The sequence below is a fragment of the Cynocephalus volans genome, chromosome 15, assembly GCF_027409185.1.
Source record: "Cynocephalus volans isolate mCynVol1 chromosome 15, mCynVol1.pri, whole genome shotgun sequence".
Lineage (NCBI taxonomy): Eukaryota > Metazoa > Chordata > Mammalia > Dermoptera > Cynocephalidae > Cynocephalus > Cynocephalus volans.
The window spans coordinates 46244221-46270582 of NC_084474.1; the positions used below are offsets into that span (position 1 = coordinate 46244221).

The 26362-nt window shown below is 40.4% G+C and overlaps 1 protein-coding gene across 1 annotated transcript in view; it reads left to right on the top strand.

The window, feature by feature from the left end:
* The first annotated feature begins 1908 nt into the window (after positions 1–1908).
* Positions 1909–26362, top strand: part of NECAB1 (N-terminal EF-hand calcium binding protein 1) — a 172411-nt gene continuing 147957 nt past the window's right edge. The window contains exons 1-2 of the mRNA XM_063079081.1: positions 1909–2007; positions 9200–9224. Of these exons, the coding sequence (XP_062935151.1) occupies positions 1909–2007; positions 9200–9224 (124 nt within the window). The remainder of the gene's footprint in view (positions 2008–9199; positions 9225–26362) is intronic.

The window sequence follows — 26362 nt, forward strand, 5'->3', positions numbered from 1 at the left end:
CCTAGCTTCAGAAGACACAGTGCATCATTTTACCCCACTTTACTCATTGAAACAGTCATTCTTTCAGATTCAAGGGGAGGGGGCCCACCTCTCTATAAGAAGAGTGCCAATGAGTCTGTGGCCACGTTGTAAAGTTGCCACACACTCCAGATGACTCCAGTGTACATCCAGAGTTGAGAAAAACTGAATTCATTTTTTGCAAGCACTGATCTACAGAGTAGAGCTGGGACTCAGGTGAGGTGAGGGAGATATCTAGGGTACAATATTTAAGAAAGCATCACTCTCAGGATCGTGCAAGTTCATGGCAGGACCTGAGAGCGAGTACCTCTTTATGTTTTGTGCCCAATGTGCCTCACTCATCTCCCCCTACTCCTGGCCTGCTACAGAGCAGCTGTGCACAAATCATCAGGGTGAGGGACTTAGATTAAGGGCTAGATACTTTGATATTAGGATTCAATAAGCCCAGAGTAGGGTCTGGGATTCTGTACATTTACAGGAAACCCCAGTGGACTGCTAACAGCTTCCGGGTGCTTTCCTGGTACTATGCCTTTGCTCATGCTGTTCCCTTTGCCTGGAATGTCTTTTCCTTCCATTACTATCAACCATTGGAGTATCTACTGATGTTTAAGGTCCCTGTCTAATGCCACCTCTTTCATCAAGCTTTCATGGCCTCCACAGGCAGATTATAAACTGTCCCTCTAAGAAACCCATCGCGTGTTTTACATGTCTTAAGGTGCTCACGTTGTGTCCTGCATTGTGTTTGTCTGTGGGGCTGTTTATAGAAAGAACATGTTTTCATTCCTTGGCAGGCCACAAAGTGGAGATCTGGATCCACTCTGTCAGCTTTCACAGGCAGATTCTTGCTTGGACAGGTATTCTTCTCTTTGCCTCATCTTGCTTTCCGACAGAAACCCAGCACTGGCACACACGTTACACATTTTAGATGTTGGATAAACAGTGGATCTGTCTCCTGATAAAAGGTGTGGTCAACTTACTATTTTTGTAGCCCTCACAGAAGCCTAAATATTGAATTATTATCCTAGTTTAAATTCTTAAACAGAGGTAGAGACTGCATCTTTACTGCACTTCTGCTTTGGAAAACTTGCTTGAACATTACCTGACAGTACTTTCCCCATGGCGAGCTTTTCTGGACGCTTCCTCTGAGCACAGACCGCAGCACAACCACTGTGGATAGCACTTCCACATTTTAGGCCTCCGAACCCTCTGAGGTAAGTACCAGCATTGTGACCATTTTACTGATGAGAAAAACTGAGGCTTAAAGATTTAGTAACTTGCTAACATCGCAAGATAACCAAGTGACTAAGGCAGGATTGGAACTCAGGTTTGGTAGATCTCCAAACTGAAAGGGCCTAACCCCTACATTAAACGGCCGCTCCTTCCTCGGTGGTGTTCAGGAACCCACCCACTTTGGGGACAGCGAGGCCAACATGCCCGTTTGGCCCAAAAGCAGGGTAGGCGAAACTTCTTCGAATCCCTCTGGACTCCTGGCTTCCACCGTGGAGTGAGCCAGTGGGCGTCCTTGCTGGGCGCTTTGGCTGCTCAGGACAAACGCTCTTCCATCTGTTCCCCCTCTCTGTCGTGACGACCCCCTCCCTCCCTGCACGTGGGGACGTGGTGGGGGCGGGCCGGCGCCCCCGGGGTTCTCTCTCACCAGAGCCGGTGGTCGTGCCCGGGGCAGAGCCGGTCCCCCGCGAGGGGAGCGGCTGGCCGTTGCTAAGTGCAGGGACGAGACGGATCCGGGCGCCGGGAGCCCGGGAGGGGCGCGGGGGCGGGGCCGGGCGGGAGGCGGCGGCGGCGCGGGGGGCGGGCGGCAGCGAACACCCACTCGCGTCCCGGCCGGCGGCGACCGAGGCAGCAGCGGCGGCCGCGCCCGAGCCCGCGCCCAGGATGGAGGATTCCCGGGAGACGTCGCCGTCCTCCACCAACTCCTCGGAAGAGCTCAGCTCTGCCCTGCGGCTGTCCAAGGGCATGTCCATCTTCCTCGACGTAAGTACAGGTGGAAGGAGCAAGGCTGGCGCTTCCGCAGCGTCCTCGCTCCTCCCCGGGAGGACACGGGTCGGCTCAGGTGCTGGACCGGCCAGCGTTTTGCCCCCAGAGCACGGGTGACAACTCCCCCCTTTCCAGAGAACCACGGAAGCAAATGCAAGAGAAACGACTGACACTCAACTTGTTAAAAAAAGGGCTGTCCAGACCTGCAGCTTGGGGCTTACCAGCCCTCAGTGAAATTCTGGAAGTTAGATTTCCCAGCAGCTGGGGTTTTGATAGGGACAGGATTGTGAATGCCACAGTCTCCATCTGGGTGGATAGGACATTTTAGAGAGGTATACTGTTGGGGGGGGGGGGTTGTCCCAACTCATCTCTAATGTTCCCGATTTGCAGCCCCCGACCTCATGGGTGCTCTGAGGCCACCGAGGGAAGCAGTAGCGATTGCGATGTCCCGCTATCCTCCCCCAGCACCTTGGAAAACAATTACTTGGAATACATTTTTCTTTTTGCTGTGGTGGTCAAGATCTCCTTCATGATGATTCTTTTTTCACTGCCATCGTCTGTTTTTCCTTTTTTCCTTTCCTGTTGCTCTCCTTCCTCGTGCCTCTCCAAGTTGTAATTACTGTTATCATTTTCATCAGTCCTAGCTTTTGGCTGTTTTCCCTTTGGTCCTATTCTTCACTTCGGTATTGACTTCTTTCCTCCATTTCTCTGATACGATAATCATTCCCTCTTTTCCTTCTGTGCTGTTCTTCTGCGCTCACGCTGTGGTTTCTATCTTTGCAGCAGTTTCCTTTCTTATTTATTTCTCAATTTTGCTTTACTCTCCCTTCCTGCTGTTTCTGTTCTCTGTATTTTTCTCCCTGTTGCCTGGCTCTTTTCTCTGCCGTTAGGTTTCATGGTTTTTCTCTCTCCATTGCCTGTGGAGATCCCGGCTCTCCCAGCCCCTCAGTTGTCACATTCATGCTGTCCCCCAAGGTAGTGTCTGGCTCAGTGGGGACAATTCTGGCTGCTTCTTGTTTAGGCATGAGAGAAGATGGGAAAAGGAACTGAGGCACTGTGTGCTCTTTCCTCTACCCTCCCCTGACTGATCATTTCTTATTAAAATCAAATTGAGTGGGAGGTGAGCCAGAGGCCAAATACATTTATTTGTGGAAAGATGAAAATATGAGGAAATCAAATTATTAGTATCAAAATGGTGAGGTAGAGATAATGAAGATAATGGGGGGAGGGGCAAGGAGCCTCCTGAAGTTTATTTTGAATGGATTTGCTGGAATTTTTTAATTGGGAGAGAAAGTCCTATCAACAATTAAAACTGGTCTAAGGTTCAACTGTGGATTCTCACAGCCTTCTCCCCTTATGACAATGTGGTTCAAATTGGGGATCCAGGCATTCTGGGCCTGCCATCTTCCCACCAAAACGTAAGTGTCTGATTCCACTCAGTCACTCAGTAGATTGTTAAGTATCCTGTTCTTCATGAGCAATTTTCTCTGCTTGGCTAGAGCCAATCCGATGATGTTATTGGTGCTAATGGTTTATTTAACTGGATGATATTATTCTGTTCAAGTCCTGTTGTTCAGGACCATAAAGCCCTTGAGGAGCTGAGCAGGGAGAAGAGAGAGACACTAGCATGTCTGAGAAGGAAATTCTCAGGGGCAACAGAGAGTCAGAGCCCCTGAAAATCATGTCGGCTGTGAGACTGATGACTAAGTTGCTACGAAGTTGGTTCAAAGAGGGCAAATGGGGCCTCCATTCATTCTGACCTCATGTTCACTCTGTTCCCCAAGGATATCAAGGGCTTCCATATGAATTTTTTTAAGCAGATAACAGTTCCTGCTCATAGAGTAGAGATAAATGGATTGAAGCTATATAAATGGAAAGTCATCTCCCTGACACATGCACACTGATCGTGGCCCAAGTGTTTAAACAGTTATTTAAAAAAAAAAAAAAGAAAGAAAGAAAGTTGAATCTTATTTATTGTTATATACACACAATTGTTCCTAAGTCTGTAAACAAATAGCATCAGGTCCCTGTCTTGAAGGAAGTTGTCATCTATGAATAGGCACACTTGCCTTCCTATATTTCTAGAATTTAAAAATAAAAACATAAAACCGATTCCACATGAGAGGTGTTGACATGCTTACTTGTCAGTAAAATGCTAGAGTTTACAGAAAAAAAAAGAGAGGAAAAAAATACAACTGCCAGTGGATTTTGTCTGGAACAAAAAAGACTTTGTTTACACTTTATTTGAGTTATTTTGTGAAAAATCTAACACTCTTATGAAATATGTGACATGAAAAAGGATTTGTTACTTAGGTATTTTTGAATTATTCATTTCTGGATTACATTGCTTTTAGCAAAATAAAATGTGAAATATCAATACACTATTTTATTTAATTAGATTTAACATATTCTAGTAGCACTGCTAAAAGGATTTCTTTTAAGATTCTATTTAGATTGTAATAAATGGGTGATAGATATTACTTACTCCAAGCTGGAATAGAAATGAAACCTGTTGGAGGCTCCTTCATCACACAGACATTTCCAAATTTGAGGAAAACTTTGATTTCCAGTGCTTATTTTCCAACACCACTGACATAATTAGCCCTCTAAGAAATGATTTAAACTGCTTTTGAGAATGCTGTAATGACATAACTGGACATGTACAGATGGTTAGAAACTAGACCTACATGTTTAACACGAAAATCAGAGAGAGATTTACCACACTGTCAGTTTTTGTTTTATTATCCTTATCTCCAAATCTGCAGTAATACTGAGCATGATACTTACTTCCCAAGGTTGTTGTGTGAAATAAGAGTTCATAGGCTGGAAAACTGAGGAAAAAAGGAAAAGTGCCATATAAATTCAAAGTAGTACGTTTACATCAGTGTTTCACGTTGAATGCATAAGTAATGGTAGCTAAATCCACAAATTAGTACAGGCACTGTTTCTTTATGAATCTAATTTATATGATTTTTAAAAATGACAGAATTAAGTATCAGTTCATCATACATGCTCTTGAATACCTATGGGTGGGGGTGAGGGGAGTTTAGTAAACCTAGTACTGATACCAAGGCATGCCAGCTTTAGAACACCAAGGTTATGGGTTCAGATCTTCGTACTGGCCAGCCACCAAATAAATAAATAAATACCCCCCCCCCAAAAAAAACAACCACTAAAAAATGCCAAGGCACACCAATGCATTGAGGGTAATGTGGGCATTTGCTCAGGGCACACCTGGCAGCCACGGGAGAGAGGCTGAACTGCTTCCAGTGTGCAGTAACACAGAAGGACCGGGAAGGTGACAGTCATTTTTCTTTCTGCGTCAGTGTACTATCTTTTCCTAGGCTGCTGCATTCCAGATAAGAGAGTGATTCTAGTTTAGAATATTAGTCCGTACAGCATGTGGACCCTCTGTTGAGTCATTAAATTAATCAAATCTGCTACTGTGAAAAGGGAAAAAAACAAACGTTCACCTCATCCCCGAGAGCGAGAGAAATCCCAAATGAAATTAGTTGCAGTTCCACCCATCCAATGCCACTCTCCTCTCCCCACAGCTTCCCTTTGATTTTTAACTGGGAGGGGAGTGGCCCTTCCCCACTTCACTGGTGAGGTGGCTGGAAGGTCGTGAAGGAGAGAGGTGACTTTACTGTGTGTCTTTCCTCCCTTCCCCCATCGAAGCATGCACACCCACGTGCACCCTGAACACAAGGCCCGGTGCCTGGATGGTTCGGGACTTGGTGAAAATGAGTTGTAGATTCTCCTCACAAGGACACTTAATTCCACAGCCTTGTATATGCTCACTGGCATCAGAAGTGAGATGGGCAGAAGACTACCAAAGCAGAGTTTTCTAGACACAATGTTTCTGTGATTGAATTCTGTCACAGCTACACATCTCCTGTCTCACCTAGTCACACATGCACAGTTTATTATTTGTGTGAGATTGTCCAATTGGGAGAATAGCTGTTAATCCCGTCATTGTCTACCCTATTTGATAAGGCAGACGTCACTCTACTAGTTTCAGGAACCAAAAAAAAATTAGGAAAACGTAACTTTACTGTTATCATGCATAGAGCCCTCCGTAGGCAAACTTGAGATGAATTACTTTTGCTGATTACTTGTGCTGATTACTTTTCCTTCAACCGTCTTTCAGTGCCTGCTTCTCCCATCCTATCTCATGGTGACTAGTGGCCTGGTAGCAAAACTACCTGCTGGATGTCCAGGCCCACACACCATGACTCACTTACTGAGTCTTCCCTTCTGGATGGTACTTCATATTCTGGATGCATCCCAACTTCTTGTCCTATATCTCAGCTTCTCAGGAATCTACCAAGTGACTGACGAGCTCATGTCATTGAATTTTAACCTGCTACATGGTAGGAGGCACTTAGCAAATATTAGTCCAGTGAATGGTGATTGTGTCAATTTTTTATGCTTGCAAGATAATGTTTACAATTTTAACAGCTGCCCTCAATAACCTAATGTGAGGAATGAGGAATTTCAGTCAAGGCCATCAGTGAATATCTTTTGAGGTTAAAGGAATCTATTTGGTAATCCTTAAACTGCAGCAAAAACAAAGTATGACCTGTACTTAAAATGTAAGCCTGAGCATAATATTTAACTTTATTTCCTATCCATCTAGTGATAGCAATCATATGATTAGCTGACCCAGATTACTGTGGTAACATAAAATAATGAACTCGATTCTCATGCACAGTACATTTTTTATCAGTCTGTGAGCTCAGACAAAATTGCAGCAGAGATTTGCTCATATTAATTACAAAGAACTCTTAAAAACAAAAGCTACTGTCTTAATTTCCTCTCTAAGAGTCTGAATGCCACTTAAGATTTTTCTTTATGAAATGAAATGACAGAAGTCCTGGGTCCAACTCTCTGGTAGGTGGTTATTCCTATTCTAGTCACTTCAAATTGTCAGGACACAATAGAGATTGGAGTAGGATCTTAGAGTATATGAAAGGTAAGAAATAGGATGTGTTTTGTGTCCCCCCGACTATCAGCTGGGGCTCTGCGGTTTCAGAGGAGAGGAAGAAACTGGTTGTGTTGGAGGATGGATCCCCAAAATCTTCACTAGCAACTACCTCTATGGAATAAAACGAATTTGAGTCTCATTTTGCTCTGAACATAGTTCTTGCTATTGAAAGCAGTCTTCCTGCAATAATTTAGTCAATTTAGTAAAAAGGAGGACCAACTTCTAATCACACAGGCCAGGGTGATAGCTCTCTTGCTGGAAAAGTTTCAGGAGTGAGAGTTTTAGCTACTAGTCTAACAGAAAGCAGTAAAATAGACAACTTGGGAATAAAAACTATTGCTCATGTTTTAAGCTGGCCCCAAGAAGTTATGATCTAAATATAAGAGTAGATCTGGTTATTTAACTGTGACTACAAGTTACTCAGAAAAAAATGATCTTCAAGGGCCCCTTCCAAGTAATTAAAGTCAGTCTGGGCTATATGGTAGAGGAACATTTTCTTTGATACTATTGCATATCTCTGTTTTATATTATCCATATTTTTTTCTATCAGTATATGCATCAATTAGGGTTCATTTGATGGCAGATAACAAAAAAAAATAACCCAAACTGTCTTAAAATGCAAATAATAATAATTAATTGTCTCCTGTAATGAAAAGCAGAGATCCTCTCATCAGGATGACTTGATCAGACAGCACCATCAGGGTCCAGTTTCTCTGAGTCTCTGAACACTGCTTTGCTGGGTGTTGGTTCTTTCCAGGTTATATATTGTATTAATTTCCTAGGGCTTCTGTAATAAACTACCACAAACAGGGCGGCTTAAACAACAGAATTTATTCTCTCACAGTTCTGGAGGATAGAAGGGCGTTGGTGGGACTGTGCTCCCTCTGTTTCATGCCCTCTTTCTTGCTTCTGATGGGGGCCCTCAGTCCTTGGCATTCCTCGGCTTGCAGTTGCCCCACTCCAGCACCTGCTGCCGTCATCCTATGGCCTCTTCCCTCTACCTCTGTGTCTCTGAACTTCTCTCTCCTTGTAAGATCACCAGTCATTGGATTTAGGACCCACCCCAATCCAGTAAGATCTCATCTTAATTTGACTGTCTCAGCAAAGACCGTATTTCCAAATAAAGTCACGTTTGCAGGTACTGGAGGTTAAGACTTCAACACTTGTTTTGGGGGGACATAATTCAACCCGTAGCATTTATGATACCAAAATGACTGACACCAGCTTTTTGCCTACATCTTCCCAGGTTCAAAGCCAACAGAAAAGAAAGTGGGTGCCTCTCTTAACCACTTAAGCAAAACCACGGCCTATCATTCACTGTCCCTAAAGCGTTCATGCCTGAGCAGTCACAGTGTCCGGAGAGATGTGACACTATTTCCCAGTACTGTGCCCAACCCTGGAGCACGTGGGCCAAGAGTGGAAGAAAGATTGGTTTCCTAGAAGAAAATTGGAAATTATTACCAAAGGGTAATAGATACCACATAGCCAAACAATTCTTATTCATCAAAGACAATTTAAAATAGGACCAAGATAATATAATTAATGCATATGAGTAAAGTGTGATATAGTATAAACCTGTGGGTTCCTATTTAACTACAATTATTTTTGTTTTTTGTTTATTCCCAGTTTTGTTGAGGTATGATCGACTTACATTATAGTGTACATATTTAAAGTGTAAATTTAATGAGTTTTGAAATATGTAAAACCATTATCACAATCAAGATAATAACTGTCTGTATCACCCCCGGAAGTTTCCTCATGTCACTTGTAATCCAGTCCTCCCTGCCCTTCCTATTTCTAGGCAACACTTAATCTGCTTTCTGTCACTGTTGATTAGTTTGTGTTTTCTAGTATTTTATATAAATAGATTCATATAGCAGGTATTTTTTTTGTGCATATGTTTTTTACTCAGCATCATTATTTTGAGATCCATCCACGCTGTTGTGTATCAATACTTAATTCCTTTTTATTGCTTAGTAGTATTTCATTGTGTGGATATATCGCAGTTTATCCATTCACCTGCTGATGAACATCTGGGTTGTTTTCAGTTTGGGGCTATTATCAAGAAAGATCTCAATTGGGAAACCTTTACTTAAAACTAGAATTTTAAAAATTTAATAATGTATGAGTTATGAGTATATATCCTATTTACTACAATACTTACCAAAAGTGGTGATAAAAAATTTCCTTTTTCTTTTACAGATACTGAGGAGAGCAGACAAAAATGGTAAGGCCAAAATTCTATAGTTTCTATTTATTAAACTCTTACAGTTTGGACCACCTTATGAGGAATGTTAAGGAAGAAGGAGCGAGCCCTAGAAATTGACATTTAAAATGTCTGTTTCTTCTACTAGTAAATGTTTTAGGCAAGTTTACGGCTCCAGGTATTCATGAGATTTTGGCAGATAGATTTACATTTGACATGAAGATGGAATTTATGACTTTGAAGTAAGGAACCCTGTCATACTTGGGCTTTTCTATTTTATGCTTTAAAAATTTTTCCATTTTATGCTTAAAAAAATTTTTTTTATAGCAGTAACAGCCTCTATTTATTGAGTGTCTACTGTGTGCCAGGCATTGGGCCATGTGCATTGTGTGCATTATGGCTTAGAATTATTAGGAGATAAAGCTGGGACCTGAACCCAGTTCTGTTTGTAACTAAAGTCTAGGCTGTCCACATGGAACTTCACTGTGGCCTTGGGGATGCTACTGCACTCTAGGATGGTTGCCTGGAAACTGGCATTGCCAGCCTCATCTCTACCCCACAGCACTTGGCCACCACTCTCCTATTTGAAGTATATGCACTGGGAATGATAATCTATAGAAACAGAGAAGTAGGAGGGGAAAATCAGAAGTAAAAAAATTACTCTGTCAATTTAATGACGCCTGCATAAGCTGTTGTAAGCAACATCTTTTGACTCCTTCATTCCACTAGAAATTTTGTCCCATAGAATAGTAAATCAGAGCTTTTAAGTTTATTCTGCTGCTGTAGAATATGTACTATGGTAGAACTATATTCTTGACAAGAGTTTCTTGATAAATTTAGGATACAAAGGGTCCTTTCACTTTCTTGAAATCCCATATCTTATCTATGAAGAGAGATTACAGTTAGAGTCCAGGTCTGACAGTTTAAAGACATAGGTTGTAGTCTAGTTGCCCTTAAGCAGCCAGATCAAGGAAAGCTTGACTGACACCACAGACACCTTTCCACACAATAGAAAATATATTAATCCCAGGAGCAATGAAACAGTGTCCCAGGTCACAGTAATGGTTAACTGTGCCTGTCAAAATATTTTCTCAAATTACGTTGTAGTGATTGGTATATTATCAGTTCAAAGGTGCTTATCCTTTTTTTTTTTCTCTTGAAGCATTTGATTGCTATTAAAGAGAGAAGTAATGATACTGCTGGCAGCTGCATGTCCCGTATTTCCTCACACGTCTCCTCCCATGCGATACCTCTCCCTTCCTTGTTCCCTTTCCTAAAGTCCAATCCCAACTGCTGTCAGAGCTACCTGCCCTTCTGCTCTGACCTTGCACGGGCCTCACCATGCATCCTCCTGTGCAGCCCGCCAAAGCTCTCTATTCTATGAGCATCCCCCCATCTGCCACACCTCTGTGATGTTGCCCTGCTTTGACCTCTCCCTGCTATCACTTCCCACCCTTAGACAACTTGAGAACTCTCAGGTATTGCTTACATTCCTGCTCAAAAGGCACCTTATCTGGGAAGCCTTCCCCAGTTCCCTGGGCAAGGCCCCAACCACTCTCTCCGTGCTCTTAGCACTTTGGTTCATATCGATTATTGCCCTGTGGTGGAGGCTGCAGTTGTTTGCTGGAACTTCTACTGCTCAAAGCCAGACATGCCTCTCTAGGGCAAGGAACTAGGTGCTCAATAGATGTGCATTTAATGAATTAATAATGATTGAGGATGTTCCTCTTCATTATTCATCTTCCTTCAGTCTGTTCACTCTCACTCCTGCCTTTCATCCCACCTTACTCTTCTCCCTCATTCTCAGTGTAAAGTAGGTGCAGAGCAGAACCAGGCAGGTCTGGGTTTAAATCACAGCTTGGCCACTGAATAACCTTATAAGAAGCATAGATAATGACATCTATGTATGTCGTGGGGTTATTATGAATAATAAATGAGATAACACATGTAAAGTTTGCAGGGAAGTACCTATCACATTGTAAGAACTTAATACTTGCTCATTTTGCTGCTATTATTATTAATATTATCACTATTGCTGCTGAAAGCTTGAGCTGGCTTTGGTGCCATGCTGCTTTGGCTATCTGAGACAGTTGGAGAAGTTTCGGTTATTTCTATTGAAGTGGAGTTTAGTGGAAAAGAAAAATAAGGCTACTTACCATACATGCAAAATTGAAAAGGGAAAAGGAAGGTGGATAATCTAATGTAAATGAGAAGATACTAGAATAAAAGAGTAACCATATTTCTGTACCATGTGCTCATCACATTCTGTATTTACAAATAAACAGCTGCTACGTGTCTTTGATATTTTGGTGACAGAATCTCATGTGATAGAATCCTTTGTGGACAGCCTGATTGGTAATGGAAGAATGGAAGGAATACGAGGTAATAAGCAGTGGGAGGGTTATCCTGCTAGAGGACAGACTTAGCTTTTGGAATCTATTTGACAAAAAGGAGAAGCTGCTGGATAAATGAGTGGAAAATGCATGATTACTGATCAGCTACAATAACGGTGTCTTGGAGAGTTTTTTTTTTTTGGGGGGGGGTAGGTGTTGTTTTTAAATCATAGGCTAGAATCCTAGACATAAAGATAGACCTGAAAATAGGATTGCTTAGGAGAGACACTAATGCTTTGGTCTAAAGAGCCCAGAATAAATTTAGAAACACAAAACTCCTCTGAAAGCTTACTTACACACAGGTTGAATGAAAATGGAAATAATACATGGGTATTTGTAAAATTTGCAAAAAAGATATTTTAATTACAATTTTTTATTTTAAGATACTTAATTGACAATGATTGAATATATTCAAGCTGTATAACATGATGATTAGATATATGTATATATTGTGTAACTGTTACCACGATCAGGTTAACTAACATATCCATCATCGCCCATGCTGTATGGACATTAGATCCCCAGAACTTGTTCATGTTGTAACTGAAAGTTTATACCCTTTGACCAACATCTCCCCATTTCCCCCATCCCCCAGCCTTTGGCAACCACCATTCTACGCTCAGCTTCTGAGTCTGACTTTTTTAGATTTCACATATAAGTGAGATTATGCAGTGCTTATCTTTCTGTGTCTGGGCAAAAATATTTTTTCAATTTTAGTAAACGACAAAATGAAAAGTCTCATGGTAGTGAATAACACCATCGGATTCCTCTCATTGATTTGCACTTGCTGAGATCCCCTGCTGTTCTTCATCAGCAAGGAGGTAGGCTGCATAGGGGGCGCTTTCGATCCCCGTTTAATGACTGATCTCTTTAAGAGATCGTTATAGTTCTCCTCAGGCCTTCGATCCAGTGCAGAAGCCTGTACATTGTAAGTCTGTGATGGCAAAGACTGTGCCTATTTCTCACCGCAGTGGTGAGCAAAATGTCCACGACAACATAGGGGCTTGATAAACATTTGTGAATCTGTTTGTAAGAAGTGCATAACAACAATTTCACCTTAACAGCTGAAGAAGAAACACAGTAACATATATCATTTAATCAAACCAGGCATTGCTATTTATCTGTCGCTTATTTATTAATAATATTGGCTAAAACTTATAGAAGACATCTCATAGGCTAGGTCCTACCCTACATGCTGTATATACATTATCTTCAATCACCATGAAAAGTCCACAAAATAGACAATTTAAAATAGTGGGAAGATCACAGACTTTGAAGTCAAGCCCCAGCTCTGTCTCTTTCTAGCTTTATGATCTTGAGTAAGTTACTCAATTTCCCTGTGCCTCAGATTCCTCATCTGTGAAAAGGGGATAAGAATATTACTTCTCTCATAAAGTTGTCTTGAGAATTAAATGAGATTATGTCCCCAAAACACTTATCTTAATATCATACATAGTAATAATTGCTGAATATTTTTAGCTATTTTTATTATCTTCATTTTTTAAATGGAGCAAATAAAGCTCAGAGAGGTTCAGTAACTTTCTGTGGATTACCCTGTACTCATATGTTAGCAGCAGAACCAAGATTCTTGAACCCAGGTCTATTTGACACCAAATTTTGTAATCTTTTCACTTTGTGTTACATGTACCTATGTATGTATATTTCAGTCTACAAATACATTCATACAGTTATAACCTGAATTTGCAAAGATTTTGAATATGATGTTCTGGTTCTCTAGTACGTGGTAGTTTTATTGATTTAATGCACTAAATGCTTCTTTGGTAATCTGAAAAAATTATGACTGAATGACTTAATAGACCTCTAGAAAATACCACTGGCAATGAAAAATCCTAGCCTAAAAACAGTTGATGTAGTATTTGCCTACTTGGAGGTATTTTGAAGACTTCATTGAATTTCAATCAATTAATATAAACTAGATTATGTAAGAATTGGTAAAAAGCCTTTCAACTTAGTTGCCCCAAAGTTTGGCTTATTCTGTTAACATGTAAAAATACGACCTTAGCGGGGAGAGGGGGAGGGATTAGGTAAAGGGACACAAAAATCAACCACATTGTATATTGATAAAATAAAATTAAATTAAATTAAAAAAGAAAAGAAATGACCTTAGATAGAAGCTGAAACAAAGGATCAGTAAATGATCAGTCCCTGAAGCCTGGATCATCTGCTAGGAAGCCTTCAGAGTACCACAGAGGTCTGTGATTCTGTGCCTTCTGCACCTTGGGAATGAGGTTGTTCTTTGATGTGAGCTACTCAGTCAAGCATCACCCATCCCCTACTGGGCTCTCTAGAGCCTTTCATCTTTTAATCAGGGCTTCTAGCCCCAAATAAGATGGAAATATTAAGTACTGGGCCCTGGGAATTAAGATTACTGGCATACGGCTGATTTTTTGTTTCATGATTCCTCACTCTTTTCTCAAACTGTTTGGGGAAAATTAGTAAAACTGAGATCAGATAACTTATTACAGATTAGTAAGGTTGTCATATAGCCCTGTGCTCATGTTTATTCTGAGGCTCATGCAGACTCTTTAACTACACGCCTACCAGCTTGGAAGTCAGAACAAAGTCTGTTAGGAGTGATTCACTAAAAGCAAGCAAACAAACAAACAAACAAAAACAGCTCATGCCCTAACTACGACCCTACTAGAAGCAATGGTTCATCAAGCAGTGCTTGTGGCAGGAACCCCTGAGTGCGAATTCTAACTGTAATGAATTTTTTTTTTTCAAAATAAGGGAAAACAAATTTTCTGTTTCCATAGATTTTTTTCCTAAAATGTAAAGCAGTTTCACAGTCATAAGTGTGTTACTTTTCTGCCAAAAGTATAACTGTAAAAATTCTTATCTTCACATAGCTGGGCTTATCAGCTGTCATAGAAACAAACAGAAAATTTAGATTCAGATTCCTGAGCCTAGCATAATGGCTGCCATGGGCGGCCAAAGGCTCAGAAGTCAGGCCCTGCCCCAAGATCACATCCTGGGGCATAGAGAGCCCAGCAGGTACCCTAAAAGCTGGCTTCTACCTTTAAGTGCTTTCTGTAATTGAGATCTACGGGCTGGCAGCCCAGTGTTCCTTTCCCTTTTTGTTCCTACAAGTTAATCAGCTCCTCCCTTGATCCAGACCCCAGAGGCATGTAGCATTATGATTCAGTTTATGACTCTGCAGTCAGATTACCTAGATTCAAATCCGTGTCTCACTACTGTGTGACCTGGGCAATTTACTTAACTTCCTCATCTGTACAATGGAGGTAAAGACAGTGCCTCTTTCACAGGCTTGTTGAAAGATTAAATGATATCACACACAGAAATCCCTTGTAAAGATGGAAAGATGCCTGGACTTTGGAAGTTCTTAATAAGTGTTGCCTATTTTCGTTTTTTATGTGAGACTGTCAATCACAGTGTCCTGCTCAACCTTGCACTGATGCTGAATTGTTCATGTGGCGGTGGCTAGAGGCTCTGTTCATGACGACCTGACCCAGAGCTGCCCTGCTGTTTGTCCTACCTCTGCCCTAGTCATTTAGCTTTCCGCATTGTTTGCAAACCAGTCACCCTAATTTAGTTTCTCATGTATACTTGGAGTTGGTGCTTTATGCCTAAAACACTTTTGGGTTCTATATTTCACACTGAAGAGTAAAGAAAGTGAATTCTTTATTTATAGTTTTTATAAAAGAATTAAAGGAATGGGATAAAATGAAATTATGTGATACATTGTATATCTAAGACTCTTCTTGATACAAAAAATACTGCCATGTTGGATTATCTTGACTGTCTTTATGATGCCAAACAACCAGTGGATTAGTGTGTTCCTTTAAAAGAAGCAATATTTTGAATATTTTTTTTTTTTTAACAAAATTGTCTCAACTGGTTGTAACTTACACAGAGCTTTTTATTTTATTTTATTTTATTTTATTTTTTAATTTTTTATTTTGTCGATATACATTGTGGCTGATTATTGCTCCCCGTCACCAAAACCTCCCTCCCTTCTCCCTCCCCCCTCCCCCCCAACAATGTCCTTTCTGTTTGCTTGTCATATCAACTTCAAATAATTGTGGTTGTTATATCTTCTTCCCCCCCCCCCCCGGTTTTGTGTGTGTGTGTGTGTGTGTGTGTGTGTGTGTGTGTGTGAATTTATATATTAATTTTTAGCTCCCACCAATAAGTGAGAACATGTGGTATTTCTCTTTCTGTGCCTGACTCGTTTCACTTAATATAATTCTCTCAAGGTCCATCCATGTTGTTGCAAATGGCAGTATTTCATTCGTTTTTATAGCTGAGTAGTATTCCATTGTGTAGATGTACCACATTTTCCGTATCCACTCATCTGATGATGGGCATTTGGGCTGGTTCCAACTCTTGGCTATTGTAAAGAGTGCTGCGATAAACATTGGGGAACAGGTATACCTTCGACTTGATGATTTCCATTCCTCTGGGTATATTCCCAACAGTGGGATAGCTGGGTCGTATGGTAGATCTATTTGCAATTGTTTGAGGAACCTCCATACCATTTTCCATAGAGGCTGCACCATTTTGCAGTCCCACCAACAATGTATGAGAGTTCCTTTTTCTCCGCAGCCTCGCCAGCATTTATCGTTCAGAGTCTTTTGGATTTTAGCCATCCTAACTGGGGTTAGATGGTATCTCAATGTGGTTTTGATTTGCATTTCCCGGATGCTGAGTGATGTTGAGCATTTTTTCATATGTCTGTTGGCCATTTGTATATCTTCCTTAGAGAAATGCCTACTTAGCTCTTTTGCCCATTTTTTAATTGGGTTGCTTGTTTTCTTCTTGTAAAGTTGTTTGAGTTCCTTATATATTCTGGATATTAATCCTTTGTCAGATGTATATTTTGCAAATATTTTCTCCCACTCTGTTGGTTGTCTTTTAACTCTTTTAATTGTTTCTTTTGCTGTGCAGAAGCTTTTTAGTTTGATATAATCCCATTTGTTTATTTTTCCTTTGGTTGCCCATGCTTTTGGGGTCATATTCATGAAGTCTATGCCCAGTCCTATTTCCTGAAGTGTTTCTCCTATGTTTTCTTTAAGAAGTTTTATTGTTTCAGGGTGTATATTTAAATCCTTAATCCATTTTGAGTTGATTTTAGTATATGGTGAGAGGTATGGATCTAGTTTCATTCTCCTGCATATGGATATCCAGTTATCCCAGCACCATTTGCTGAAGAGGCAGTCCCTTCCCCAGTGAATAGGCTTGGTGCCTTTGTCAAAGATCAGATGGCAGTAAGTGTGTGGGTTGATTTCTGGATTCTCTATTCTATTCCATTGGTCAGTGTGTCTGTTTTTATGCCAGTACCATACTGTTTTGGTTATTATAGCTTTGTAGTATAGCTTAAAGTCAGGTAGTGTTATGCCTCCAGCTTTATTTTTTTTGCTCAGCATTGCTTTGGCTATGCGTGGTCTTTTATTTTTCCATATAAATGTCTGAATAGATTTTTCCATTTCTGAGAAAAATGTCTTTGGAATTTTGATGGGGATCGCATTGAATTTGTATATCACTTTGGGTAGTATGGACATTTTCACTATGTTGATTCTTCCAATCCAAGAGCATGGGATATCTTTCCATCTTCTTGTATCCTCTCTAATTTCTCTCAGCAGTGGTTTGTAGTTCTCGTTATAGAGATTTTTCACCTCCTTGGTTAACTCAATTCCTAAGTATTTTAATTTTTTGGTGGCTATTGTAAATGGGCAGGCTTTCTTGATTTCTCTTTCTGCATGTTCACTATTGGAGAAAAGAAATGCTACTGATTTTTGTGTGTTGATTTTGTATCCTGCTACTGTGCTGAAATCATTTATCAATTCCAACAGTTTTTTTGTAGAGGTTTTAGGCTGTTCGATATATAGGATCATGTCATCTGCAAACAGGGACAGTTTGACTTCATCTTTTCCAATCTGGATGCCCTTTATTTCCTTCTCTTCTCTGATTGCTCTGGCTAGTACTTCCAACACTATGTTGAATAGGAGTGGTGAGAGTGGGCATCCTTGTCTAGTTCCTGTTCTTAAAGGAAAAGCTTTCAGCCTTTCCCCATTCAGGATGATATTGGCAGTGGGCTTGGCATATATGGCTTTAATTATGTTGAGATACTTTCCCTCTATACCTAACTTATAGAGGGTCTTTGTCATGAATGAGTGCTGAACTTTATCAAATGCTTTTTCAGCATCTATAGAGATGATCATATGGTCCTTGTGTTTGAGTTTATTAATATGGTGTATCACATTTATTGATTTGCGTATGTTGAACCAACCTTGCATCCCTGGGATGAATCCCACTTGATCGTGATGAATAATTTTACGTATGTGTTGCTGTAATCTGTTTGCTAGTATTTTAGTGAGGATTTTTGCATCTATATTCATCAAGGATATTGGCCTGTAGTTTTCTTTTTTGGTTATATCTTTACCTGGTTTTGGTATCAGGATAATGTTTGCTTCATAGAATGAGTTTGGGAGATTTGCGTCCGTTTCAATCTTTTGGAATAGTTTGTAAAGAATCGGTGTCAATTCCTCTTTGAATGTTTGGTAAAATTCTGCTGTGAATCCATCTGGTCCTGGGCTTTTCTTTGTTGGGAGCCTTCTGATCACAGCGTCAATCTCCTTTATTGTTATTGGTCTGTTCAAATTTTCTACGTCTTCATGGTTCAGTTTTGGGAGCTTGTGTGTGTCCAGAAATGTATCCATTTCCTCCAGATTTTCAAATTTGTTGGCGTATAGTTGTTTATAGTAGTCTCGAATGATTCCTTGTATTTCAGATGAATCAGTTGTAATATCGCCTTTTTCATTTCTAATTTTGGTTATTTGAGTCTTCTCTCTTCTTTTTTTTGTTAGCCATGCTAATGGTTTGTCAATTTTATTTATCTTTTCAAAAAACCAACTTTTTGATTCGTTGATCTTTTGAATTGTTTTTTGGTTTTCAATTTCATTCAGTTCTGCTCTGATCTTAATGATTTCTTTCCGTCTGCTAATTTTAGGTTTGGATTGTTCTTGTTTTTCTAGTTCTTTAAGGTGAAGTGTTAGGTTGTTCATTTGCCATCTTTCCATTCTTCTGAAGTGAGCATTTAATGCAATAAATTTCCCCCTCAATACTGCTTTTGCAGTATCCCACAGGTTTTGGTATGATGTATCATTGTTTTCATTAGTTTCAATAAATTTTTTGATTTCCTGCTTGATTTCTTCTTGGACCCATATGTCATTAAGTAGAATGCTGTTTAATTTCCATGTGTTTGTATAGTTTCCAGAGTTTCGCTTGTTATTTATTTCTAGTTTTAATCCATTGTGGTCTGAGAAGATACATGGGATAATTCCAATTTTTTTGAATTTATTGAGACTTGATTTGTGACCTAATATGTGATCTATCCTGGAGAATGATCCATGTGCTACTGAGAAGAATGAATATTCTGAGGTTGTTGGGTGGAATGTTCTGTAGATATCTGCCAATTCCAATTGGTCTAGAGTCTTGTTTAGATCTTGTGTTTCTCTACTGATTCTTTGCCTAGATGATCTGTCTAATATTGACAGTGGGGTGTTCAGGTCCCCTGCTATTATGGTATTAGTGTCTATTTCCTTCTTTAGGTCTAATAGAGTTTGTTTTATAAATCTGGCTGCTCCAACATTGGGTGCGTACATATTTATGATTGTTATGTCTTCTTGATGGATCAGTCCTTTTATCATTAAGTAGTGTCCCTCATTGTCTCTTTTTATGGTTTTTAGTTTAAAGTCTATTTTATCAGATATAAGAATAGCTACTCCAGCTCGTTTTTCTTTTCTGTTTGCATGGTAAATCTTTTTCCATCCTTTCACTCTTAGTCTGTGTGAATCTTTATGGGTGAGGTGGGTCTCTTGTAGGCAGCATATAGTTGGGTCCTGCTTTTTGATCCAGTCAGCCAGTCTGTGTCTTTTAATTGGGGAATTTAAGCCTTTTACATTAAGAGTTGTTATTGAAAGGTGTTGATTTATTCCTAGCATTTTATTGGTTGTTTGGTTGTCTTAGGTGTCTTATGTTCCTTGCTTTCTGATTTACTGTTTGGTTTCTGTGTTTGTTGGTTCCTTGCGTTGTAGATAGTGTTTTTGTTAGCTTGTTTTCTCTTCATGAATGCCATTTTTATTATACTAGTGGGTATTGATTTTTCTTGGGTTTTGATGGCAGTAGTAGTTATTTTTCAGGAACCAAACCCAGTACTCCCTTGAGGATTTCTTGTAAGGGTGGTCGTGTGGTAGTGAACTCTCGCAGTTTTTGTTTGTCTGAGAAATATACTATTTTCCCCTCATTTCGGAAGGATAGCCTTGCAGGGTAGAGTATTCTTGGCTGGCAATCTTTGTCTTTTAGTATTTTGAAAATATCATCCCATTCCTTTCTAGCTTTTAGGGTTTGTGATGAAAAGTCTGATGTTAACCTGATTGGGGCTCCCTTATAGGTAATTTGACGCTTCTCTCTTGCAGCTTTTAAGATTCTCTCTTTGTCTCTGAGTTTTGCCAATTTCACTATGACATGTCTTGGAGAAGGTCTTTTTGGGTTGAATACATTTGGAGATCGTTGAGCTTCCTGGATCTGAAGATCTGTGAGTTTTCCTATACCTGGGAAGTTTTCTGCCACTATTTTGTTGAATATGTTTTCAATGGAATCTCCATTTTCCTCCCCTTCTGGAATACCCATGACTCGGATATTTGATCGCTTAAGGTTGTCTGATATCTCACTCAGATTTTCTTCCATGTCCTTGATTCTTTTTTCTTTCTTTTTGTCTGCTTGTGTTATTTCAAACAGCCCATCTTCAAGTTCAGAGGTTCTCTCTTCAACTTCGACAAGCCTGCTGGTTAAACTCTCCGTTGTGTTTTTTATTTCGCTGAATAACTTCTTTAGTTCAGCAAGTTCTGCTACATTTTTTTTCAGGACATTGATTTCCTTGTATATTTCCTCTTTCAGATCCTGTATACTTTTCCTCATTTCATCATGATGTCTAGCTGAGTTTTCTTGTATCTCATTCAGTTTCCTTAGAATTATCACTCGAAATTCCTTGTCAGTCATTTCAAGGGCTTCTTGTTCTGTAGGATCTAGCGTTTGAGATTTATTAACTTTTGGTGGTGTACTTTCTTGATTTTTTGTATTTCTGGTATCTTTTTTTTGGTGTTTATTCATTGTGGCAGGGAGTTTCACAGTCCACCGGTTTGAGACTAATGACTAACTAGGATGTTGCTTTGGTTGCCAATTTCGTATGGCTCCCTCCGTGACTGCTCAGTTGGCCTCTAGTGCCTTGTGTGTGTGGTTGCCTCGGGTCTTGGGCTTCTCCGGGGAGCCGCCTTTCTGGTCAGCTTGGGCTCTGCTGGGCTGGTGGATCACGTACCACAGGGTGTGTGATCGCTGTTGAGCTTTCACTTCCTGTGCAGGACTTCTCCCTGTTCCGTGTGCTCTGGCCCAGGCTGTTAGATCGTGCAGTGGCGACCCCACCAGGTGTGTTGTTTCTGTTGAGTCTCCGCCTCCCTGGCCGCACGTCTCCCCACTCTGTGCGCACTGTGCTGGGCTGGGGCGTGTCTTCTGCACCCCTCGTCTATCAGCTGGGCCTTCAAGACCTTGCTCGGCACCGCCTCGCCCAGGAAGTCTACCAGGTTTCTGCTAGGCACAGACGACCGGTCTCTCTGGGTGCCTTTGTAGCACTATGTAGATCTTTCTCGAGTCTTGTTCACCTTTGTATCACCCCCGGTATAAACCGAGTCTAGCGCCTACCTGCAGCCTGCTCTCCAGCAGGTTCAAGTGGACCTGGGAACTCTCCTACCACACTATTCCCAACCAGAAATTCGTTAGGCTTTTTTCCAAACTGGAGGTCGCAGAGATGGTATCTGCCTCCCAGTAACAGGGAGTTTACCTGGGGCCGGAGTCCAGGGTGTGGTGGAGTGACAGTCGGCCCGCCCGTACTTTCTTGCCCTCCCGACACTGGTCTGGGACGCCCCCCGCCACCAGCCCAGCCAGAGAACCACGGAGGGAGTGGGAGGGGAGGCCGGTCCGCGGGCTCCAGAACGCCCCGCGCCAGGCCAAGCAAGTTTGAGGGCTCAGTGATGGCCGAGGGGGTGGGGCTGCCCGCACCTGGGAAAATGGAGGCAGCACCGGGGCAGTGAGTGGCCTGGTGGTGCAGGTGGGAGCCGCGTGGTCATCCACCCCCCGAACAGAGCTGTGCCAGGGATCACTCACAGTGCTGTGCCAGGTCGGGCGCTCACTCTGTCTCTGGTTTGCCGCCTTCCCCGATCTCAGCCGCTGCCGCCTCGGGCTGTTCAGTCGCGGTGCGGCTCGGGCGCTCCCAGGAATCTTCTTCAATGCCGGCCTGAGACCTCGAATCCTGAATAGGGCAGCTGGCCGCCTTCAGCGCGGCCCCGGTCTCCGGGATCCTGGCTGCATCCACAGCAGCCCTGGCGCCGTGTTCCCTGTTTCGAGACTCGCTTTTGCAGCTAAGAAACAGTTCTTTTCCTGCTCCACACTTCAAAGCTGTTGCCTGTAAATGAGGCAGCCTCTCCTGCCGGGGGCAAAGTGGCGGTCACCCCCCACGACCGTCCAGCAGCAGCGGTCCTCCCTTAAGAGATGGCGAGAGGAATGTCCACAAGTTTCCCGGCTGCCTGAGGCCCAGTGGCCTCCTTTTCCACCTCAGCTACTCCACGCCAGCCTCCGCAGCCGCCGCCATCTTGAACCGGGATCTCTACACAGAGCTTTTTAAATATTTATTAAAGGTAATGAGAACTATGCGTAGAAATGATAGTGTAATGCTTGGAGAGTTAGAAGATCTTAAATTCTAGGCTCAGCCCTCTGTCTCTTCCTTCATCTTTCTTTCTTTTATTTATTCAACTGCTACTATGTATTGTTCCTAGTTGCTGTATCGTATGTTAGGCACTAAAAAAAAAAAAAAAAAAAAAGATTAAATTAATATCAGTACTACTATTGCTACACACACACACAGAATGGAATGGAGTTCAGTTAAATTAAATTTCACACTTTAGAGGGGGTGGTATGGATGAATTAGGAAATCGTTGTACGCTGTAAAATGTGCTGTGATAGAAGTCTTCACTGGGTGCTATACTGGAGTAATTGTACTGTAGTGCAAACCTGATCCTATTATTTCTCTGTTCAGAATCGTTTTTTTGCTACTTATTGCCTGCAGGATAAAATCCAGACTCCTTAGCAGGGTATTAAGCATTATCTCCTAAAAACACTGAACTCCAGACCAGAACCCCATTCCTCTCTGTACCTGTACATGCACAGCCTCCTCTGCTGGGAATGTCCTTTATCCTTCTGGTTTCAGCTCAAATTTGTCCCTCCTATGGAATTCTATTTGGCAGAAGAATAGCTTAGGAGTTAGGGGTCAATTTGTCAACTAGTCTGTCACATGCCAGCTGCACAACTTTGGGTGGTTACTTATACCCTTATGCTTGGCTTATAAGAGTGTTGTGATGATTAAATTAAATAACACAATCAAGGACCTCACATGTAACAAACGCACACTCAATAAATACTAGTGCTTTTGCCTGACTTCCTGCCAATTTTTCATCTATAGCTTCTTGTATTTCATACATTTATCACATTGCTCTGAATAGTTTGTGGATGTGTTCCCCTACACCCATTAGTTGTAAGATCTTTGAGAGCAGGCAGTATACATCTTTGTATACATAGTGATTAGTATGATGCCTGACTTATGGTTAGTATTTCATAAATATTACTAAATTGCTGTGCTCCATGGGGGAAGGTAAGTGTAATTCTGCCAGAAGGTTGAGGAGAACTCTTTTTAAGCTATAATTTATCCTAGTAAGTAGGTGTTGGGTGTGGGGATAGGTAACTCCAGGTAAAAGGAAAGGCAAGAACAAAGGCACAGAACTTGAGAAAAATGCATAGGAATTAGTTACTGAGCACAGTTTCACAATTTGTAAAAATATATATTCATGCTCATGACTGAACCCAAATCCCAGCTGCCTGACCTGCTTCTTCAGCAGTATCTCCCATCTCAGGGTGTGGCACCACCATTCAGCAGTTGACCAACCAAAACCTTCAGAGGCTCACACGATCCTTCCCTTTCTCTAATAACTCCACATCCAGTCTATTAGCAGGCCCTGTTTGGCTCCACTGTCAAAACATCTTCAAAATCTAATCTCTTCCCTCTACTTCCAAATCTCACACCCCAGTGAAAGCTTCCACAATCTTGCACTTAGAATACTGCGAAAACCTCCAAATTAGAGCTGTTGAAGACTGTGATAAGTCTGTTGCAAAGATGATAGAGATAAGAAAATAAATTTTATATTTTTGGATGTGTAATTAGCAAAGACGTTAATTAACTGGAAGTGTTTAGTGAGAAAGATGAAGGTATTTAATGGCACCTAATTATGCACAGAGAGGGGGATTTCTAGTTTCTGGGATAATGAGACTGTTAACTTCTTTATATTTATGACACTATCTTACATATTAAAAGCTTAATTTGGTTGTAATATTGGGGCTATGTAATATTAGTTATGAGAGTTTTCCTATAAATATCTGTTAACCTACTAACAAGTGATGTTTCTAACTGTGTTTTCCTTAATATTCTAAATCACAGCTAAATTGCTAAAAATACCAAAAAATTTAACAACCTGTATATTATCAAGTGTTACATGGCCAGGAGAATATTGGCTCAGACTTCAAAAGAAAATATTACTGTGATAACAGTAAATAACCTTAGTAAAGTATTACTATATTCCAGATGCTATACTAGGCATAATTTCATTTAATCTCCTTAACAATCTTACAAGGAAGATGTTATCATTAAGCCAATTTTATCAATGAGTAATCAGAGACATAGATAACTTTTCCAGAACATAGGGCAAGGAAATAGGATTTGTATTCAGATTCCTTTCTAACCCAAAAGTCCTAGCACTTAACCAGGATGCTTCATTTACTGTGGCTTTTCTCTGTAGCAGAATTATGCTGTTGAAATTTAGAAATACCAATCTTTCCACATGAACAATACTAACTGATTCAATGTAATTTAAAAACAAAAGACAAAAATACGTGGAGTTTTTTTTTGTCTGTGATCCTGTTTGAAGGTGGCATGGTATAACAGAGATTTGGAAACAAAAAATACAAAGTGTAATCTTGTCTCAGCCATTTGTTCATTTGTTCATAAAACTGCACCTAAAATATTTAGAATGAGAGAGAGGGCAGATTTTCAGATGAAAATAAAAGTGTTTTTACCAAAAGAAGGGAGAATAGATGTTGACCAGGTAAGACTAACAGATATTCCTTTTTTTTGGAGGGTAGCCTAGCTGGGAAAGCAGCGATTATCCAATGAGAATGAAGGAATGGGGGAGGAGAAAGGAAAGCAATTCAAATATATATTGCTGTCTTCTTGCTATATCTAAAGGCTGTGTGTTAAAATATTTAATTTTCATTTACCAGTAAAATTGCCTGCAAATGGAGAATTCTTTATGCTGTTAATTTTGGATTTATATCCTCTACAAATAACTAAATGTTTCTTCAACAAATGTTTCATCTGTCATTCAACAAATGCCAGAGTAAATGGGGGGTGTTTTTTTGTTGTTTTTCTCCTAGTCTTGCAAAAAATGTTATTGCTAATTCTCCATGGAAGTGACATTAAATGGATTTTATTTTCACTAAATTAGAAGCACATTCTTTCTAGCCATGAAAACTAATAAACACTCATTCCCTCAGGATGAAGGCGTTTTTTTTCATATTCCCATCACAATTCCAAGTAACAAAATATTTTTTTGTAACAAATAAGCTATCCCAACAAAGTATCTAAATATTTGGTGTCAAGTCAGTAAAGAACTAAGCATTTTACTAAATTATTCAGTTTTCTACCTGATATCTGGACAGTTGGTAGATTTTAAACCAAAGGTAGTTTTAATGACCAGCTTCCAGAAATGTGTCCTGGGAGACAGGCTTTCAGGGACCCCATCAGAATCATTTAACCTTGTTGTATTTCGCTTTTCGTTCTCTTATGAAAAGAAAAATAAGAAACATAGCTACTTCATGAAATTATTATGGTTACTATAGTCAATAAAATTTGTAGTAAAAATGCTTTTCAAAATAAAAGGTCAAAATATTTTTACTTGTATGAGCACTGATACAAAAAACATTTCATTTTCCCTAGTAGTCTGTAGAATACGTGAGAGCCAGGGTAGAACGTCTGGAGTTAAGAAAGTGAGTCTGTTGAGTTGATTATTGAGTTAATTATGTTATATTCCACGATCTAATATGAATATACATAACTAACTTTACCATGTTGATAATATGAGTCATTTTTTTATATACTAAAATATTTAATTTAGTGCTACCTACTTTTCATTAGAAATTACATACATTTTTAAATGAAGTGTTTAGTTTAGAACTGTTTTAGATTCACAGGAAAAGTAGAGCTGGTACAGAGAATTCCCATGTACCTGACATCCAGTTTTCCTTATTATTGACATCTTACATTGGTGTGGTATATTTGTTATAATTAATGAACCAATGTTGATACATTATTATTAATTAAAGTCCATACTTTATTCCTCTTTTCTTAGTTTTTACCCGATGTTCCTTTTTCTGTTCCAGGATTCCATCCAAGACACCACATTATGTATTGTAATTACGTCTCCTTATGCTCTTCTTGGTTAAAATGATTTCTCCGACTTTTCTTGCTTTTGATAATCTTGACAGTTTTGAGGAGTACTACATCTGGTATTTTGTAGAATGTCCCTCAATTGTGATTAGTCTGTTTTTCTCATGATTAGACTCGTATTA